This window comes from Cucumis sativus, chromosome 4, assembly GCF_000004075.3.
Source record: "Cucumis sativus cultivar 9930 chromosome 4, Cucumber_9930_V3, whole genome shotgun sequence".
NCBI lineage: Eukaryota > Viridiplantae > Streptophyta > Magnoliopsida > Cucurbitales > Cucurbitaceae > Cucumis > Cucumis sativus.
The window spans coordinates 24521113-24542261 of NC_026658.2; the positions used below are offsets into that span (position 1 = coordinate 24521113).

Sequence of the window (21149 nt, forward strand, 5' to 3'; positions counted from 1 at the left end):
TTTGTCTTGAAGGAAGATCAACGTGGCGGCCGTGCCAATTCGACAGAGAAGCAGCCAAGTAGGAAACAAATTTCGGCCCCGTCCTTTTATCCTAATATATGTATAAATAATATAATCCCAAAACCCAAACCCAAACCCAAACCCAAATCCAAATCCTATGTATTTAAAGTTCATCCATACAACGCCACCTTCTTTTTTGATTCAAACGGCTGTGCCTCTTTTTGTTTTTATATACCCAATTCCTATGAAAATCCCAACCCAAAACCCCATGTAGTTACCCTCCTTTTTCATATTCATCGTTTTTCTCATGCCCCCCGGCCCCTTCCCTACTTCTGATCAACTTTCAATTTTTACCTCTAAAACTCTTTTATATCACCCAAACACAGACCGTGTGTTTCGATATTTATTTATTAGTTTTTGGTGTTTTCTCTAAACACATGGAAGGAGAAGTTTGCTCTGTAAATTCATCCTCCCCAAAGAGGAAGCAACGGCACGATCAGAATCATCTCCAACAACAAAAGCCTTACAGAGGAATACGTATGAGGAAGTGGGGAAAGTGGGTTGCGGAAATCAGAGAACCCAACAAACGCTCCAGGATTTGGCTTGGTTCATACACAACCCCCGTCGCCGCCGCTAGAGCTTACGACACCGCTGTCTTCTATCTCCGTGGACCCACCGCTCGACTTAACTTCCCAGATTTGATGTTCGAAACCGATCAGCTTCACGACATGTCGGCCGCCTCCATACGCAAACGAGCCACCGAAGTCGGCGCTAGGGTTGACGCCATCCAGACCTCTCTCCACGCCTCTAATTCCGCCGGTACTCAAATTTCCGATAAGCCCGATTTAAACGAATACCCCAACCCTGAAACCTCAGACGACGATTAATCTCAATTAATATCTCATTCTCTACCGTTACAAGCAAAATTACGAAAAAGAGTATCCTTCCTCACATGATTATCATGATTAAAAAGAAAAAGAAAAAGAAAAAACGGAACCACAATGATTCCGTTTTGTTCGGTTGTAGTTCTTCGATTGTAACCGGCTTATACAAATACTTGAACTCTCTCCTAATTTTGTATGTTGGTTCTTATTCGAATTCAATTTTTTTTTTCTTGTTATTTCTGGTTAATTAGTTTTTGTTAGCGCCGCCGAGGACGGTTAGTTCCGGTTACGCCCACCGGAGAAATTTAGGATAAGGGACAAAAAAAAAGTTCGGAGGGAGGGGGGACAACAAATGGTGCACATGACATGCTTGTGGAGTCCACAACAAGGCACAATGAAAAGAGAAGCCCAATATTATGTGAGAGCGAGAGAAAGCGATATATAATAGTGGCCCTCTCATATATTAGGTTTTTTTTCTCTTTTCTCTCTCTTTTTTCAATTCGTCACTTGCCATTGAATTTCATTTAAAGTGACGGCAACCGGATCGCCGCCGCTCTCCGCTCTTGCCAAACCAAAATTAAGGCCACTACTCCCGCCGTTGTCAATATGGTTGGGGTTTTAGTCTTCTCGTATTAAATGAAATTCTTAAATTCTATCATCTTATCTATGTAATGAATTAAATTAAACAATTGATCGAAACTTTTGACTTTTCTCCCCCATCTTCCTTTATAATTCCTGCTGTGGATGTGGGTCGAGCCTGAAAAAAATTGAACTCCATTAATTTTGTATAATTATAACACACCGCTTTTCATGGATCTTGTATATAATTTCAATTTTCATAATTTTATGTGTGTGTGTATATATATCCTTCATGCACACCCCATTACCAATATAAATAAATCAATAGTGATCAGTTATATTATAAGAGGTAGCTGAAACTTCTATTTTAATACGTAGCCCGGATAGAGAAACAGCAGTTTTAATAAACTAACGGAAATCCCATCACTAGATTTTGCATAAAAGAGAAGGTCGGTGGCCGGTGCCGGTGCAGGGTGCAGTCAACGGTACCCACTAGTTTACTGTTTACTTTAAGATTAGACGTTTAATTAATGATTTAGGAAAAAAGAAGGTGGAAATTAAAGGGAATCGATTCGATCAATAATTCATACTAACTTCGTTGAGAGAATAATAATAGAAGGTCCTAAAATTGTACATCAATCCACATGTAAACTATATATAGGACGTGTGTTACAAGGTACTCTAAAAGAAAATTATCTGTAAGAATAAAAGAAATTCGAACTGGCATGTTCTAATTTGCATCACTAGCAACATTATACCTCTTACTACCATAGTTTATTAGTTTCTAACATAACAGTATAAACAAACAAAAAGTAAATAGCAAACTTTTAAAACTTTCTGATTTATATGCAGATTGTTTTGGGTATTCTTGGAGTTCTAGGTGGAGGTTATGTGTAGAGTCTAGTAACTTTTTAAAACTTTCTCAAATCTTATACTAAATCATATATGTTTTTGTACATTTCAGTTAATGTTAATGAAGGTATAGTGAGAGATATGATTGAGAGTTAGTCCAAAATGTTAAAGAGGTGGTGAGTCACAGCGTCATGGAGGTGTCATTTTCATAAGGAACCGTCTCCCAATGCGGAGAGGGCTTTGTTGGGATATCGTTCAGTAACGTGTCAAGTAGTTATTTACAACACAACTGATGTCCCCACCGCTTAAAAATCCTTCTAATATATTCCAGAGATTGAATAAATCCATAATTCGACGGCCACTGACAATTTTGTGTGGGTATGTAAATATATATATATATATATATGTAATGCTTTGGGAGATGAGAGCTACAACAGAAGAAAAATCAAAGAAACAATAATGATGAGACAAAAATGTATTATATATGATTTTATAACTCCGTACACAGCACACAATTATGTGGAAATAATAAATATAGACATTAATATATATTAGAAGCGGAGAGTGGAGAAATGATGTGGGGGAGAGTCACAACTCATCAACTCATCAACTCATCAACTCAACCATGAACCAACCATCAAACCCAAGAGTGGGGTTTGTAGTGAAAATAAAATATTTGAGCATGGTCGTCGTCGGCAAAATGTTTAATTATTGAGAAGTTTATGAGAAAAATAAATATATATTAAAATACTTGAAAGTTAAATGGGTGAATTTTAATACCCCAAACGTTGTTAGAAAGCAATTAAGGACGTATAAGAGTGAGAAAATGGAGGAGAGGGAAATAGAGAGGAGCAAAAAAAGTGCATAAAAATAATTGGTAGTTGATAGGTGTGGAAGAGTGGAGAGGGTAGGGCGGAGATTCACGCAATTGTGTATTTTTCAAAGCAGAGCCGTAAAAGAAATGAACACCGTGATTTGCCATCTTATTAACATAGCATCTCACTTGTAATTGGAAAGTTCAATATACAACTATTTCTATCCTAATAGTATTAGACTCAACAAACAATGTATAGGAAGGAGAGTTGTAACACTAACAATTTATCAAAAAGGTAGGGACAGAAACTAAATAGTCAATCAGTTAGTTAATTAAGTCCAAGTTATTTACTTACTTTTTTTTACTTTAGTTAACAGTTAGATGAGAAATTTTGTAAGTCTATAATCCATAGTCCATATTTTATTGATTTCCAAATTAAACAAAATCTCACACAAGGAAATGTCAACGATGATAAGGCTAACAATTTTAGTAAAAAAAATGTGGGATTGATTAAAAAAAGAAAAAAGAGTGCATCATTGTTATGACGACATATGAAGTTGTGAATGAAAGAATAGTGTGTGTGTACTCCTGAAAAAGTCTTGTTTGTGAGAAAGAGAAAAATAGTGAAGTGGGGATGGAATGAGGGTTGGGTCAGTGTTGGGTGGGCCGGAGAAGAGGAACGGAAGTCCATAGTGGGCCATTAAGAAAAGGGCCACATGCCGGAAGCCAAGATGGGGAAGTACGGACACCTACACAATTTAATTTATTGAAGGGGTCCTTCCATATATAGCAATTTTACCTTAAAATATCGAGAAAATATCAAAAAATATATATATACTTTAGAAGTAATTGCAAATATCGAAAATTTTACCTTCAGTTTGTGTAAAATGTCCAAAAACCCATTAAGGCTCGAAAATATACTTGAGGCTCGAAATTCACAGTTTTTTAAGTTTCACGATGATAGACTGTCTTTACAAAAATTTATTGATGATAGACTGTCTTTACAAAAATTTATTGATGATAAATTCTTTTTTAATAAAAAAATTAATTACAAATGTAACAAAACTTGTCTCTAACTTTTTAGTTCATACAAAAGTTGATATCATACTACCATTGTTAATATTTTTGTATCACAAATAGAATCTTATCACGAAAATATATCAGTTTATCAGTGGAATTATTGTTTATATACCTCTACAACCAATATATTTTGTATCATAGATCTATTAGTGATAGCACATTATTGATGATACACTTTTAATAAGTGATAAAATTTTATTGATTGTAGAAATATATCATTGAAAATATAGACTTGAAAAAAATTTAAATTTATTTTCATGAAAAGTAGGAAAAAATTCATAGGTTTTTTTTATATTTTTTTAATGTGGTTGATAAGTTGTGTAGAAAAAAATTGAATACAATTTCACGAAAAGCGTGTATAGTTCTATTGTTCTTTTTTTTTTTAAGAAAAATTTGTTTAAAGCTTATTGAATAGATTTGTATCACTAGTAGACTCGAACGAAGTTGAATTTATTTTCTTGGAAAGTAAGAAAATATATAGTTTTTTATGCATTTTTTAATTGTTGTTGATTAATGTCGATGCACTAGAAGAAAACTAAATATATTTTCATGAAAAGTGAGAAAATGTTATAGTTTCAAAGTTTTTTGTTTTGTTTTGAGTTAATCGATGATATGTTTCTATTACTGATAGACTTCAAGAAAATTGAATTTATTTTGATGTAAAATAAAAATATACATAATTTCAATATTGATTTTTTAAAATTTGTTTTTGTGGTTGTTTGATCAGTATGTTTCCAAGAAAGTTGAATATATTATCATGAAAAATGAGAAAATGTGTAGTTCTTTTTTTCTTTTTTGCTACTGTATATAGTCTATCGATCACGAGTTTCGATTAGTGATAGACTTGAAAAATGTTAAATTTTTTCATGAAAAATAAGAAAATATATAGTTTCAATTATATTTTTGTAAAAATAATAATTACCCTTCAAACAACAGGGGTATTTTAGAAATATACAAAAAGAAAAAAAATAATAAGAATATGGTAGAAAATTTGGAACAAACAAAAAAAAATAAGAATATGGTAGAAAATTTGGTATTTGTTGTAATGTTTCATATATCATTAATCAATTCTTCTAAAGTTGCTATTCAATTCATTGCAATTACCCTTCAAACAACAGGGGTATTTTAGAAATATACAAAAAGAAATTGAAAAATGGCAGCATTTACAAATTGTTCTAAATGTTTTATATGCGAAAAGAGTTACCCATAACAAAAACTCTACTTTCTTCATCTTGAAACATAAGGTGTTTGTGTGGTAATATTCGTTTTGGGCTTGAGAGCTGAGTGGATCCATAAGTTTAGGATGTTGCATAGTAGAGGAAACCCTAAAGCACGAATAGAAGAAAGAGTAAGAGAGAAGATAGGAAAGGAAAGAGAAGTGGAGGGAAGAAGCAAAGCAAGCACATGTCAAGTGGGCAAAAGGATATCCAGAGAAAGCCCAAATGAAACACACATGTGTTTTGCAGTTAGAGATCACTTGCTTGTGGCTTCAATCTCATTCACCCAAACTCCAACTTGGCGGATCATTTCACATTTAAATATTGGTAATATTGTATCATTGTATCTAAATAATTATGGGCCTTAAGTTAAGCCCATACTGCCTTCTGTCTCTTCTTTTATCTTTTTCTTAGCTTCATCCCCTCCCCCATGTGAATATCATCCATAACTCTCCTTCATATCTGCGATCTGCATCTTCTTCGAATCTCTCCCCATCTTTTTTTTATTTCTGAATCTCTCCCACTTTTTTCTTTCTTCTATTTTTTAATCACTCAAATATTTTCTTCTTATATACACACATATGAATATATCTTAATTTGAAGCTGTAAGTCTATGTATCTGACCAAAAAATCCTCCCTCTTAGTTGCGTGCAAACTTCTTCCACTCTTCAAAACACAAATACAATCCTTATCCGCATCTTTTACAAATCACTATTTTACCTTTCTCACTCAACTGCCCCACACCTTCCCAATGACTTACTTATAATACCAAAAAACACAACATTTCCTTTTCCATATTTTCATTTTATCTAATCAACGTCCATTTGAAAACTTTCATTTTGTGCCCTTTAAACTTTACCAAAATACAACATAGTAATTGGTGTAATAAATTCATATACTTAAACTTCAAAAAGTTTAGAGGTATAAGTGGATTTTATTTTTTAAAAAATATGAAAATAATGCATGAAAAATTAGTTAAATAAGATAGAAATCCCTTAATTAACAAAAGTGATCAAAAGAAGTGGGAACTCAAGGTTGATAGGTTATCTCAGAGACTTGTATGGATTTGTAAAGAAAAAAGATGTAAGAGAAAATATTTAAATAGGAAATAAAATTTTGTACCATTCACTTTTAAGAGAAAAAGACGAAATGTCAAAATTTGGGAATAAGACATGTTTGTTTGATGAACCAAATATATATGTTGATGATTTTTACTTTTGCTTGCTGTCACTTTTTAGAAGCCACTTGTTAATAATCCAACCTCCAGATGGAGTTGGATCTTTTCAATTTGATATCAACATTTTCTCTATACTGTACTCCATTTTTAAATCAAATGAGTGTTGAGGATCAACGTGTAATTGAGTTAGTTCGATAAAAAAAATTATTCATTGTTTAAGTTCTTAACTCACATTTTCATTTTTCACTTGGTTGTTTGCATCAACTATTCTAATTACTATCTTCTATAATAATTATCAAATTAGCTCAAGTTCATGAAAGTAACACTAACCAAATATTTCTTAATTAAGATTGGTGGTGATATAATAAGAAGAATAATAATTATAGTGTGAGAAAGGGAAGTTTGTGACATTGATTGAATGATCAACCTTTTTATTATCCAAAAACAAAATTAAACAAAATTAAAAGGGATCCCTTTTATTTTATCATGTATAAAAAGATTTTTTTAAACAATAGAAAAGGATTGTACTAAAAAGACAAACATACTTGGAATCCCTCCTCTATAATTATTCTAGCCCATGGGTAATGAGAGAGTTTGTTTGTTTGGAATCTTAAGTTTAGGATTTTGAACCCGTTTTTTAATTATTAAAATATTTGGTCATAATTTTTTGATAATTGATAATAGCGGATAGTGACAACATTTGAATTTGAAAAAATGGTGACTCGCACTAAGTACGACCACCACGAAGAACATGATTTACAAAATAAAAAGATTTGTATAAATATATTAACTTGGTACACACATACAATTGAAGTCTGAAAATGAATACATCAAGTTAAGAATTTATGAGTGAAAAATGATTTTACACTTATTATGATTATCTTGGAATAGATGACTCTTATCGTTTTTTAATAAAATTTTGGAATTAAACTAGGATTATCGTGTGACCAATTGGTTCAATAAATATGAAAGACATAACCCTCAAGCGTTTTGTTAGGCTTGGGTGAAGTGCCTAACGTGTTAGCTTAGGATACTTCCCTTAATTTTTGTTATTTTCTTCATTTTGGCATTGTTACCCTATTGAATTTATTGCATATGTCTATTTGTGGTAATTTGGATCACCTAAACTTCGGCCTAAAGTCACCTGTAACCATAAGTATAAATATGAATAGAAACTATACAATGAATTTCAAGATTCATACTCATACAAATTTTATTTTAAAAAATTTAAATTTTAATCGCGTTGTTTGTGTAAACATATTAAATATAAAAAAACACAGATACAAATACTATTGAAATACATTTGATAAACTTGATCTATAATTGATGTGGTTAATATGATTATTACATGATGAATTAGTTAGGGCATTTTGTTTTGTGAAAAAAGGAAAGAAAGGAAATAATTATTTGTCAGTATTAGGCGAGTGAGGATGAAAGAAAGGTGAAAAGTTAATATTGAAATGAAATAGTCCAAATAAATAAAAGAAAAACACATATTGATATGAAAGAAGAGATAAGGTGAAATGAACTACGTTATTGTATCGAAATTCGTAATATATTAAAAATTAAGAATGGATGAGCATGTGGAAAGCACAATAATTAAATTAAAAAGAAAATAGGGAGTAATTTTTATTTAATTATGAAGAGAATGTGAAGGGAATCTTAATAATGATCCATTTTTTTCTTTAAAAATAGGAGATAGTAAATTACGTAAATAGGTAAAGAAGGTCATGAAGAACGGTCATTGTTTATGATGGCGAAAGCGGACAAAAACACAATTGATAAATAGAAAAATGAATTAAATTATAATAAGAGGAGCGTAAAATACTAAAACTTTCATAGCCCAATAGGAATGCACCCACGGGGACCCACTAATAAGAAGTAAATGAGATCCCCTTTCGTTTCCGTCTCCATACGAACCATTCAAACGCATCACGACGTGGCTACTTCCCACTCCCTCGATTCCTCTTTATCCCCTTCTATTCTTTTCTTTCTCTTCTTTATTTTCAAATTAATAACAATTTTCTTTTTTTAAAATTTTAAATGCCATTATATGTCGTGTGAGTTTAGTTTTGCAGAAACAGATTATGTTAATCCTTGATGAATCCTTACTCCCTAAACTTTGTTTTTTACTCATTTCAATTTGAATCTGCAATATGGAGTCAAAATTATGTAATCATTAAATTTTGTTGATGCTTTCTATTTCACAGCCAATTACAAAATTGTTGAGTTATTGAAATATTTTTAATGCTCCAAACACATCAATTAGCTGTTAGTTAAAATGAATCCATTGCATTGTCAATTTTTCTTGGTTCGACTTCTAAATTTAGCTCAATCTTTAAAAGAATGTCATGGAAATAACTATTTTAGTGTCTTTTAAATTCATCTCAAGATTGGAGTTATGTAATTACTTATTTTGAATAATTAAAAATATTTTAAAAATGACTATTTACACTTAACAATTTATTTTTATTGGTATTAAGTATTTTTTTAATATGATTTTTTAGAAATAAATTAAACAAAAAAAAGATAATATTATATTGTTAAAGAAATACAAAAAAGATGGAGCAAAGTCTTGTTTGTATTTATATTTGCAATGATAATAATGAATGTATAGAATTTAATTAAAAAGATAATGGTATTCCCGGTGAGAGTAGAAGTTCATATTTTCTTAAGGAGTAAGGAAATGGTAAAATAGCAGATAACACGTGAGTCACGATGGTAAATTCACATAAATAGATAGGAAGACACATTTTTGATGAACCTCAACCACTCACCATCCTCCCAAAAACAATGGAACTCCCCTAAATATCTAACACCAAAACGGGTCGGGTCCATCTTCACCAAAAACTCACCCTTTCGTAGCCCATTCGCCCATTACTATTATTTCCTAACTACTTTTTATTTTATTTTATTTTATTTATTTCCCCATCAAAATTATTAGTATTATTATTATTTTTTCCTCATTCCATTTTTCTAATATATCGATGAACACTAATTTGTGTATTTAAAGTCGCCTCCTCCTCTTCCACTTTCTTCAACACTTCTCCTCCTCCTAACTTCTTCATACATCATCAATCCCAGACGATTTTCACTAATGGGGACCTTCCAATCCTCCCCGATCATGGCTCTTCTCTTCTTCCTCTTCATTGCTTTATCAGCCGCCTCCCCTTCTTCCATCATTCCTCAGAGGACGGACGACGAGGTCATGGCGCTCTACGACCAGTGGCGTGCCAAGCACGGGAAGCTCCACAACAACTTGGGAGCTGAGCCTGAAAATCGTTTCCATATCTTCAAGGACAATCTCAAGTTCATCGATGAAATCAACGCCCAAAATTTGCCCTACCGATTAGGTTTGAATGTTTTCGCAGATCTGACCAACGAGGAGTACCGATCTAGGTACTTGGGAGGTAAATTCGCCTCTGGTTCCAGGAGAAACAGGACGAGCAACAGGTATCTACCTCGCCTTGGAGATGACCTCCCAGACTCTATTGATTGGAGGGCGAAAGGAGCCGTCGCCCCTGTTAAAGACCAGGGTAGTTGTGGTATGTTCCATTTTCCTCGCCTTTTTTTTTTTTTTTTCCTATTTACTTGTTTAACGTCTTTCCTATTTTTACTCTTGATTTTCTCTCTTTTTCTTTAACTTTCTTCTCTCTTTTGTATATTTGGCGCACACACAGACATAACCTACTTTTAAAAGTAATCAGTATTAATTGCAATGAATTTCAATTATTTAGCTTTAGTTTATTATAGTATTGTTACTGATCCATTGGTGTGATGGTTTTTAAAAGGTCGACCAATGATTGATGATTGTAAGAGGGTTGATTGTCTGTTTCTTAGTTTTGATTTCAATGACTAAAAATTGTTGTTGCTGCCTTGTTTGTCCTTTCTTTAGTATACAGTAGATTCTGTTTTGATACTTTTAAAATATATCTACCCATCCAATTTTATTTAGAAGAATATTTACAGACTGACCTTTTGATGATCTTTCTATTTGTTTGATACTAATTTAATTAACATGTTTTCCAATTCAAAATCAACTAACAAGAAAAGAGGTAACTCATACCTATTATAAGAACGTTTCTTGATTTTTCAATGGGTTGGAATTGAAAACTTGATTTAGAAGAATTGAGGGTTGTCTGTTTGGTGTGGAGTGCTTTCACTGGCTTTTCAAGTGGAGCGCTTTTTGAGTTGCTCTACCTTATCTTTAACTAGGACTGGCCCCTTTCATATGACTTTTTGGTCTCCATCTAACTTCAATCATGAGATATTTTTTTAGAGATTTAATCATGATTTTTTGTTTGATATATTAATCATGACATTTTTTAAATTTGAATGGGGACTTTGTTTTTTTAACACTTATCTTTATAACAATTGTTATGTCAGTTTTTAATAATATTATTGCCACATTACGCATTAATACAAGACCAACAAGTTGTTCTAAACCAAATTGAAGAACTAGTTAAATTTTTATGATGCTTTAATTTTAGGCAATTCGCAGCTTATCTGAAATATTATTTAATCATTGAGTTTAAATTCTATATTGGTTGACTTTCCCTCCTTTCATTTAACTACTTTCCAAGCCCCCTTTTTTTTCTTTTGAAAATTACTATTTTTCCAATTTCTAGCACAATGTATGCACAAGAAAGATCTTTTGATAGTAATGCGGAGTACTATTTGTATAATGTTGCGTTGGAATTATGTTTTAAAAATGAGATGAAAAGGAAAAGTGAAGTATTGAAGTATTGAAATAATCTCTTTAAAATATGAAAGAGCTTAAATGGATAATTTGAATATACATTTTAAAAATGTAAAGATTATGGGTACTTAATAATCTTTATGGAAGAAAAGAAACAAAATAGAAAAAAAAGATAGAATTTGAAATCAAGTTATTTCTATACTTGCAATCGTTTTTTAAATTTATTTCAATAGTAGCATCTTACATAGTTCAATAGAAATTGAGTTTTAATTTGATTAATTAAAATTATTATATTGTCAAGAATAATAATTCAAGTATACTTCTCACCTTAAAATTGATAGTTCATTCCACCTCAAACTTGGTTTTTTAAGATAAATCCTCTTATATTGAAAATTTATTATAAAGGATGTATAGTAATTTTAAAATCTTTGCAGTTATTTCTCTTAAGAAAAAACAGTAATTTAGCATAGTAGCGTTAAAGTTGAACTTCAAATACTTGTCAATTATTAGATCTCTGATGGATTTAACTATTTTATATATAGCAACAAGTAAAGGAATTGTTTGAAGGGATATGCATAATAAATTAATAATTACATACAAAGTAGATATTTTTATGGTGTCAATGCCCATAGGCCCCCATAAGAGAAGGTGGGACCTTGGGCTTCTTCGGTTTCTGATTGAAAGCTTTTTGGTAGGCCAAATGTTTGTTTGCTTTCAGTGGAATTTGTTTTCCAATTTAGCCCCTAACTATTTATAGACTTTCAGTTTTAACTTTTAAATTTTAACACATATGACTATCAATTCTACACTTTGTGCCCTTCAAAATTAGGATTGGCTGATTGAATAAGTTGAAACTTTTCTGTAAACTTCCAAGAGAGAGTATATACTTGACATATTTTCTCCAAAATTTTTATCAACCGAGTTAGATTATGTTATTTAAATGTATCATTAATCAACTACATCTATTAATAAATAAAAGTATAATTCAATTTTTTTAAGCTCACATTTCGGATGGGGATTAGTCAAAACATATTGACATGTATTTAGCCCAGTCACTGTTTCTAAAGTATACTCTCAAGTATTAGTAGGCTAATTGTTGATGTTGGTATGAAGGGAGTTGCTGGGCGTTCTCAACTGTAGCTTCCGTTGAAGCCATAAACCAGATTGTTACAGGCGACTTGATAGCATTATCTGAACAGGAGCTGGTGGATTGTGACAGATCTTACAACGAAGGTTGCAATGGTGGCTTAATGGACTATGCCTTCGAGTTCATCATCGAAAATGGCGGCCTTGACACTGAAGAAGATTATCCTTACTATGGCTTTGATAGCTCCTGCATCCAATATAAGGTCTCTATTACCACTCAACCATTTTCTCTCTCTCTCTCTCTGAGTACCAGAAGTTTATTTTTGATATCTAATTACCTTTTCTTCTATTGTGTTTTGCCTCCTCTAGAAAAATGCCAAGGTCGTTGCAATTGATGGTTACGAAGACGTCCCTGTAAACAACGAGAAAGCACTGCAAAAAGCAGTATCAAAACAGGTTGTGTCTGTTGCCATTGAAGGAGGTGGTAGAAGTTTCCAGCTATACCAATCGGTATAACCTCTATTTCTATGAAGTTTTTGTTTTTTCTTACTTCAACAAGAAAAGGCTCTAATTTGTTGTATGTGTATGCGTTTAGGGTATATTCACTGGAAGGTGTGGAACAGATTTGGATCATGGTGTAAATGTGGTTGGATATGGTTCTGAAGGAGGCGTTGATTACTGGATTGTGAGAAACTCGTGGGGTGGGAGCTGGGGTGAAAGTGGCTACGTCAAGATGCAACGCAATATCGCTTCCCCAACCGGTCTCTGTGGGATTGCGATGGAGCCTTCCTACCCCACTAAAACCGGACCAAACCCACCAAATCCAGGCCCAACTCCTCCAAGTCCGGTGAAACCTCCATCTGTATGTGATGAATATTACACCTGTCCCGCCGCTGAAACTTGCTGCTGTATCTTCCAATTCTCAAACTTGTGTCTTGAATGGGGATGCTGCCCACTTGAAAGCGCCACCTGCTGTGATGACCATTACAGCTGCTGCCCCCATGATTACCCCGTCTGTAACGTCCGTGCTGGTACCTGCTCGAAGGTACGTGTCTTCAACTTCCAATTTATCGTGTCTATCTTATCGAGATTTTCAAATTGAAAAAAGTCAAGTGACCGCATACTTATAAAATGAGTTAAATAGACCCATCTTCAGGAGTCAATAGAAAAAAAAGAAAAATTAAGAAAAGACACACTACTTATAATTGACGGTGTCAAAACGCCACAGGTTGATATTTGAAGAAGAAAACTGAACTTATTTTTGTGTTGTGCAGAGCAAGAATGATATTTTCGGAGTGAAGGCGATGAGGCGCACTGCAGCTGCAGCCAGGCCATCGTGGGCACGTAGAGATGTGACTGTTGGAAAGAGCAGTGCTTAAAAGGGATGCCAGCTTTGGTGGAGGTCAAGGATGAAAAGACAGGCTTGTTGTTATTGTGGAATAATAACTTCTTCAAGGCCTGTATTTCTCCTATTGTAAACCTCCTGGTGTTTCGCACATTTTAGTTCTCAATGGGTCGTTTAAGTTATCACACGACGAATGTATATAGGATGTCTTTGAATATGAACACTTGGAACAGAGACTAATTGATTTCAAGTTATATTAGCAGTCCGCCTCTGTATAATTCTGAATTAAGGCCAATTGTGGCTGTGCATTGATTATTATGATCTGATGTATCATTTCCATTGGTATTTGAAAATGTTTTTAGCTTTTTATCTGTCCTGAGTAGTGAAGATGAAAAGCACTTCCAGGAAGTATAATAATGCTTGGCGGTGAAGCCTTGATGGATCGGCTAATGTGCCAACGAACATGTATTTCGTCATGTTTCACTTGGTTAAAATTTACTACTTCGTCTACGCACTTATTTTTCAAACCAGGATTGATTTAAAAGCTTAAAACAATTAATTAAACACATTTAATATGTTATTAAAAATTTACAGGAAACTCAGTAAGTAAAAATGAATAATTCGAACATAATAGTTATTGCTTTTGAACCTCCTCGGATACCATTTTACTTAAAAGCATAAACTTTAGAAGCAAGTAATTCAATATTCAAAATTCAAAATTTTATCTGTTTCATTCAGTTGTAAGCATTTGTTGGCCATAATATATTTAATGGGATAGATAAATGAAAGAGTGATTTCTTGATTATATATATATAAAAAGAAAACTTATTTCAAGTCTTTGCAAAATTTTAACTCTATACATAACAAAATATTTTTAATGTAAGACTATCACTACCGTTGATGCACGTTGGTAATTGTAATTAAATTGAATCCACCGTCACATCATTGCAGTAGTCTTTTCTATGTGCTTCCATACATATGTCATATTTAGTACAAAGTGAGGACGAGTAGGGTGAATTAATTGTAGGGTTTAATCTCTCACTAAACAGTACACACCGGCATATGAGTCAAGACCTTACAATGAGTCGCCCTAGTTCACTACGGTCATGGTCAAGGGCCTCAACTTCCCCTTTGATAGTTCCATCAGCCTTAACTTTTGTCTTTTGGTAGTCAGCAACCTATCTGCTTGGTCTCATCGGCCGGAGAAGAAAGGCTCAGGCTTTCCTATTTGCTGACTCATGGGCTTGATGGGCCTAGACTGGGCCCAAACTTTGAGCCTCCACTATTTCTCACCAACAACACTAACTAAATTTCATCCACAGACCCTCCTTGGTAGACTAAATCTTCATGGAATAGACTATATTGATTGATTGATCAGACGAGTCAATAGAAGTTTATTACCTGCTATATTTACAATTTTTAAAATATGATATCCTAAAATTGTTAAAGAAAAAAATGGATCAAACTAAATAAAAGAATTAAAAGCACATGCACCAAAGTATATGTTTTAAATGAAATGGAAATGAACAAAAGCTAAACAAGATAGTGTGTAAAGAAATTTAAATACAAGATCAAGGGCCCTCATGATGCATAATAGACAAATAAAAGAGGCCATAAAAGAGTTTCCAGAATTGATGCTAAAGATGTGGCAACAGCAGTCCTACTGATACATGATTATTGCACATAATAGAAACAGGTGATAGAAGAAAATAAAATGATGGAAACAATCAACCCTTTAATGGAAAAAGGCCACCACCAAAAGTCATGTCTTGTCCCAAAACAATAAATAGAAAAAACGAAGAAGAAATAAAAGACAAGCGATTGCCTATTTCTTTTCAACTTTTTCACATATAAACATAAGTTATTGCTGCAATGCTTCAATGATTATAATCCAATTACTAATTAAATTAGACATTACGTATCTAGAGTCTTCTTTCAGAAAAACTTAAATAATAGTAATAATGAAAACAAATTGGAAAAAAAAGGACAAAAAATAGTGTTAAATAACACTCTCTACTGACGTCATATAGCCACTTCAACATTGAAATATCTTGGCAACAAAAGTAACACCTAAATAATTCCCACAAGATTTCAAGAGAAAGAAAATCATTTTCCAAAGATCTTAGCAAAGGCAATGGGATTCATCAACAGCTTTCAATTAAATAGAAGCAGCCCCACAAGCAACTCATATTCATTCATATAATAGCCCCATGAAGATGAAAAAGAAAAAAAAAAAAGGAAAAGAAAAAGGAAAACTTAAAGCTAGGACCATCCATTGTGTCGGGTGATGGTATTCATATGTCAAAGACAACTTGATCCAAATTCTAACACTCTCTTGTCATGTTTCTCTCTTCCAATTTGTTTCCGGGGACCATTGCCTGTGGTGCACTACAATTACCTGCAGGAAGGATTGGGATAGACCACCGGAGTGGAGCCCCACTCTGCCCTCAATGAGTGGATGCATCCTTTCATCATCACTATCACATATATCTTATAACCTTCATCCACCTCTAATCAACTCTTAACACTACAGATAATGCAGCACAGGAACCAATGCCATAATCCAATTCAATTGTTCTTTCAATTTCAAGTACTACGGCTGAGAGACATTTCCCACCATTCACCATTCTCCTCTAATAACTTTAGAGAGACACGGATGAAAGATAAAGCCATCTTTGTTTCATGATTAAACTACTTTAGTAGCTATATATTTTTATTAACAGATAACTAAAAAAAACAGTGATTATACAATTTGGGTGCATGCTAACCAACCATCCAAATCCATGCAAGTACCAAAATCATCCTTTTTGTGACAATTAATGTCATTGCAAAGGGTACTTTTCCTAATTAATTCAGATTTTGACCATTCTGGGTTGTCTCTCCAAGTCTGAAACCCAACTCTATCATCACCCCATCTTCAAACCGCAGACTTGGGTTTAAGCAATTTTGTTTCTCTTCTGTTTCTTGAGCTGCATCTAACTTGTTGGAGGTTTCTATCTTTACTTCTGAGTTGGAAGCTTTTGTATTCGGGGTTGGGTGGTTAATGGACATGTGTTGAACTGGGTCAGGACGATCATTGACTTCACAAGGTGGGGTGCTATTAGAAGGAAAATTTGATTTAAAAGTTCCAAGGCTGCATGAAGTGGAAGGAAGAAGAGGTGGTATCGGCCACACTGGCGATCCAGTAGTCAAGGAATGTTGTGGGGTATTCCAGCCTAAGTTGATGGATTTGATGGGAGATTCATCAAGCATAGAACTGAACAATCTCTTCAACCCAGTAGATTGGTTTTCGATCATCTGGACATCTGGCTTTAAAACGTATGGATGTTGGGTAGGAAGGTAGGGCCTTTGAACCGCAAAGATACCTGGAACGCTATGCAGGTAGCTGAATTTCCTCTGTACATTAATGACTAAATTGAGATCTTCCGGAACCTGCAAAAAAGCCATCAATCTGTGTAGCTTGGCAAGAAGTTTACCTAAGAGATGGAAAAATAAAGCAAAACCTTATCAAAAGAGCCTAGTTGAACTACGCCTTCTCGTACAGCAATGACTGCAATTGTCTACAACAAGAAGTATCTGATAAGCTGGAAGTGATCATTGATTCTGCAGTGTTTTGCTTATAGCTAGCTAAGTTTGTAGAATAGTAACCTGAATGCCTGATTTAAATTGAGATTCCCACGCTCGAGGTTGCTGTACATGAATAAAGTGGAAAGCTCAAGAAAGCTAGAATTGAATGACATTCTTTTCCACTCAAATGGAGAAAAAAAAAAAAAAACTCTTACAGGCTCAATGGATGAGTTCCACGAGGAGATGAGGTTCGGATCACTTTCAGTTGTGTTATCTCTGAAAACCCATTTATGACTATTATCTGCTCCAACCTTTCCCACTAATCTGCAAGCAGGGACATGCAGATTCATAAAACAGTACTTTAGAACTTTCCAAAGAATCTAAATGAATGTATGGATTTTCTCACCCTTCTCCATAACTGTAAACCTCATGAGACATTTTGAAGAAGAGATCAACTCCAAACCTTCCTGTAATACACCCACCTGCTGCTCTTTGACATTCGTGGAAATCACAAAATCCATCTTCCCAAACAAGAATCCTGTTATAAAACCAATTCAACTCATAAACCCCCCAAGCAGTCAAGATATCTAACAAAATTATCATCTTTGCCCATACATACCAGTTCCTCTTGTTTCCTTTTGAGCGATCAAGGGCACTCCCACCAAACTCCCACCTGCAACAAACCAAAGTACGTGGGAAGAATATCTCATGAAATAGAATACAACTTGAACTCATCCATCACTTCCATGAGCACTTGAATTCTTAGTTCGCTTACTTGGGAGGAGGAAAGTTTCTTGGGAGGATCCTCCAGAAAATGGCATAAACCCACTTAGAAGAGGTAGAGCTACAAGAGTCTGAAGACAAACACAAACTCCTTAAAGTGTGTTGCAACAGACAGTTAAGCATGGGAAGGCCACTTTCCATTTTACTGAAAGAAAGCCGATTGGCTCTGTACTCGTCTTTCTCTTCACAATTAAATGGGAAAGAGCAATCATGGTACTTACTACACCTACTCGCTGGCATTTAGTGTGGGAAACACGCTTCAACCTCCTCCTAGTCCTGGCTATACTATACATATTATTTATGCTGTGGTAGTGATTTCGCCACCAAAAAAGAACTAAAAACTTAAAATTAATAAAATTTAGTAATCATATTACAACTATTGATTTGAGACTACAGTGATCTCTACTTAAAAATCTCATTAAAATTCAATAGATTCATTATCGACTGATAACCTCAAATTTTCTCTAATACATATTTTGCACATTAATAAACGTTGGAGGGTCTTTACAATGCAACTTCCTGATATAATTTACGGGACAGGAAAGCAGAACATGCAAGTGTTAAGGAATACATATATAATCCAAGGTTCTATTTCCCAAAAAAAATAAATCATTTAACACTCATTACCGGCAAATGCCTACATAACAATTTGTCTATTGTAGGTGATGTGGTCCGCAAAAAGTTTGATAGCTCCATTGGATTCAAATTGCACCAAACTTCGTCCTTATGTTGGCCCACCATCCGCAAGACAGCTCTGGTCTTCTCAAGTTCCATGCTTCATTTACTTTGACAGAAGCAATCCATGGTATCAATTGCTTTACTGAAAACCCTCCTGCTAAATTTTCTGCAAGAAGGGATGAAGTTGAATCTTTCATGGCCAACTGACTTATTAAATATTTGATAAATTTTCATGAACTCTCGGGGAAAGCCTTTCCTTAAAAATTGGGGTTAGAAAATTATTGTAGAAGGATCCTTTCCAAGAGGTAAATCTTCTTCTCTTGTCAACATCGCTTAGCTGGCATAATATATATCCATCGGCAACCTTAGCCCTTCAACAATTATTGTTCTTTTCTAAGTTGGCTGCGTTTACTAAAGCTACGAGTGTCCGAGTGTCCAGTCAAGTACCCTTCTAGGACAGTATAGAAATAGATGAATGAGAAAATGAGAACCTTTCAAGCAAATGTGTTATGTTTTAAGTCTAATTAAACTCAAAAGGACTTAACTATATCCAATTATTATACTGCACCCGTCCCAATTATTTGGCATCAGGTAACTAATCAAATGCCCAATTAAATGTTGTTAAAACTGATAATACATCTTCTTCAAACTTCAAGAGTTAGTGATAGCTGATTATCAGACAGCCAGTTAAGCATGCTGAGAGTTTAAACATCTAGCACACAGTAAAGAACAAAGAAAAACATAAAGAAATGAGAAAGTAATGGTCCACCACGAATTTATGAGGGGAAAGGAGCACCATGCACTTTCACAGTATGTCCCCTCCACCTTTTTGCAGACACCCTATCCTGCCCTGTACACACGAAGATAGCTGAAATAAGTACTAAGCTATAGCTAATCTTCATTTTAATGACCTTCAAAGATGCTAAAACAGTGTAAAGAACATGGACCAGCCAAATGGGAGGTGAAAAAAAATCTTTTGTCCATTCACTACGCGTGAACAAAAACAATCTCACCCACCCAATATGGAAGAGCAGCAATAAATTCAATTGCCATCCTTGAGATGTATCACAGTTGCAATGTTTGAACCTGAAAGCAGCCACATAAATGTCAAGCTAACAGTACCCTATGTAATAAAGGATAATGTCTTATTGGAGCTTTATTATCACATCGAAAGCGGGGATAATAGGGCATTAGATGGGGCTACTGGCTGTGACGAAAGAAACACAATGTTGGGAAGATGCCTCCCATTACTGAAGCAAGTAAATATACGTCGACAGCAACAGTAATTTTGGAAAAAGAAGGCGGTCTTCACTTCTCCAATGATATTAATCTTGACACGTGGGTTGGCCCTCTACCACCATTCGCCAATCTCCACCTTTTTGGATTTGATATTATAACAAACACCTTCCGTGCAGCAAGTTGGTTAAGCCCAGAAACGAGGCCTAAGCTGAACCTGGGTTCTTGCTTTTGAGTTTCTACTTCTTCGTCTCAATTACTAAAATAACAACTAGTAATTCCTCTCACAAAAAGTGGTTTCAGAGGTGGGAGTGAACCTTTAGCCACCAATACAATCGCCCACTCAATAATAAGATTCTGATTCATCTCTTCTATCTTTCTGTCTCAAAGATTTTACCGACTCCATTCTCATGGTTCCGAAGTTTAAAAGGAACGTGCCTAACTTTACAAACGCTTCAACCATCTTACTCATATTTTAAGAGACATCAAAACAGATATTAGGACTCCAAATTCAATTCAATCAAATAAAATAGGTTTATCTTACCTTCCTACCATTCTTCTTTAACTTTTATCATATTCTCAAAATATTAGTTTTCATTTCAAAAAGTCACTATTTTCATTATTTAATTTTCTTTTTCAAGAGATCAAATTGTCACACTTCAATGGTTCAACTACAGAAACAAACCATATTAAAAAATACGTCCATACAAATGAACAAAAACTAAAAATATAAAAATTAAAATAAACATTTTAATATATAAGAATAAAAATATAAAATTCAAAATAATATTTAAATAGAATAATATGTATTTATCAAGCAAACTTTGATTTGAATCACATCCTATAGTACTAAAACAATATATAGAGTTCATTGTGCACCATATGCATCATGAGGGAAAAAGCCGAAAGGTGGAATGACTAACCCAATAGAATATGGGCCTTAAAATGAAGAAATATGGTATTTCGTAGCATTGGCCCAACTCCATTCTTTGACCCAATAGAATGGAACTTAACTCCAGCCTGGGTAAAGATTATTTAAGACTAATAATCAGTCACTTCTTGTTATCTTGTTATCGAATTTAAAAATATCTTTACAATAAATATTATTTTAAAATTTTCAATTTGATATGATATTTATTTTCTATCATTTTT

General features: G+C 33.8%; 3 protein-coding genes across 6 annotated transcripts; 2 read left to right on the top strand and 1 right to left on the bottom strand.

The window, feature by feature from the left end:
* The first annotated feature begins 102 nt into the window (after window positions 1-102).
* LOC101219005 (ethylene-responsive transcription factor ERF011) lies at window positions 103-1594 on the top strand. Its single transcript, XM_004141229.3, has one exon. The coding sequence runs from the start codon at window positions 438-440 to the stop codon at window positions 885-887; it is 450 nt and encodes a 149-aa protein (XP_004141277.1). The 5' UTR covers window positions 103-437; the 3' UTR covers window positions 888-1594.
* Window positions 1595-9589: 7995 nt separating this feature from the next.
* Window positions 9590-14195, top strand: LOC101217590 (low-temperature-induced cysteine proteinase). Its single transcript, XM_004141223.3, has 5 exons — window positions 9590-10148; window positions 12416-12651; window positions 12758-12898; window positions 12984-13433; window positions 13663-14195. Exons 1-5 carry the CDS (start codon window positions 9701-9703, stop codon window positions 13765-13767), a joined length of 1380 nt encoding a protein of 459 aa, XP_004141271.2. The 5' UTR covers window positions 9590-9700; the 3' UTR covers window positions 13768-14195.
* A 1616-nt stretch (window positions 14196-15811) lies between these two features.
* Window positions 15812-20379, bottom strand: LOC101206285 (transcription factor LHW). Of its 4 annotated transcripts, none has more exons than XM_031884498.1 (9): window positions 19779-20379; window positions 19531-19611; window positions 18076-18927; window positions 17920-17973; window positions 17707-17838; window positions 17516-17624; window positions 17382-17423; window positions 17237-17293; window positions 15812-17165 (listed from the first exon to the last, which is right to left on the bottom strand). In XM_031884498.1, the coding sequence occupies exons 3-9, from the start codon at window positions 18321-18323 to the stop codon at window positions 16581-16583; spliced, it is 1227 nt and encodes a 408-aa protein (XP_031740358.1). In that variant the 5' UTR covers window positions 18324-18927; window positions 19531-19611; window positions 19779-20379; the 3' UTR covers window positions 15812-16580. The 4 variants fall into 4 exon arrangements, with proteins under 4 accessions (XP_031740358.1, XP_011654131.1, XP_011654130.1 ...); XM_011655829.2 differs by having other exon boundaries at window positions 18076-18359; window positions 18711-19611; XM_011655828.2 differs by having other exon boundaries at window positions 18076-18363; window positions 18711-19611.
* Between the last annotated feature and the right edge of the window lie 770 nt (window positions 20380-21149).

Bases quoted from the DNA above. Each gene is read 5' to 3' on its own strand.
- LOC101219005 (XM_004141229.3), top strand. From the start codon at position 438: ATGGAAGGAGAAGTTTGCTCTGTAAATTCATCCTCCCCAAAGAGGAAG.
- LOC101217590 (XM_004141223.3), top strand. From the start codon at position 9,701: ATGGGGACCTTCCAATCCTCCCCGATCATGGCTCTTCTCTTCTTCCTC. The intron at 10,149-12,415 runs GTATGTTCCATT...GTTGGTATGAAG, and splicing joins TAAAGACCAGGGTAGTTGTG to GGAGTTGCTGGGCGTTCTCA. The intron at 12,899-12,983 runs GTATAACCTCTA...GTATGCGTTTAG, and splicing joins GTTTCCAGCTATACCAATCG to GGTATATTCACTGGAAGGTG.
- LOC101206285 (XM_031884498.1), bottom strand. From the start codon at position 18,323: ATGCCAGCGAGTAGGTGTAGTAAGTACCATGATTGCTCTTTCCCATTT. The intron at 17,294-17,381 runs GTTACTATTCTA...TTCTTGTTGTAG, and splicing joins AATTTAAATCAGGCATTCAG to ACAATTGCAGTCATTGCTGT. The intron at 17,166-17,236 runs GTTTTGCTTTAT...GCTTTTTTGCAG, and splicing joins AACTAGGCTCTTTTGATAAG to GTTCCGGAAGATCTCAATTT.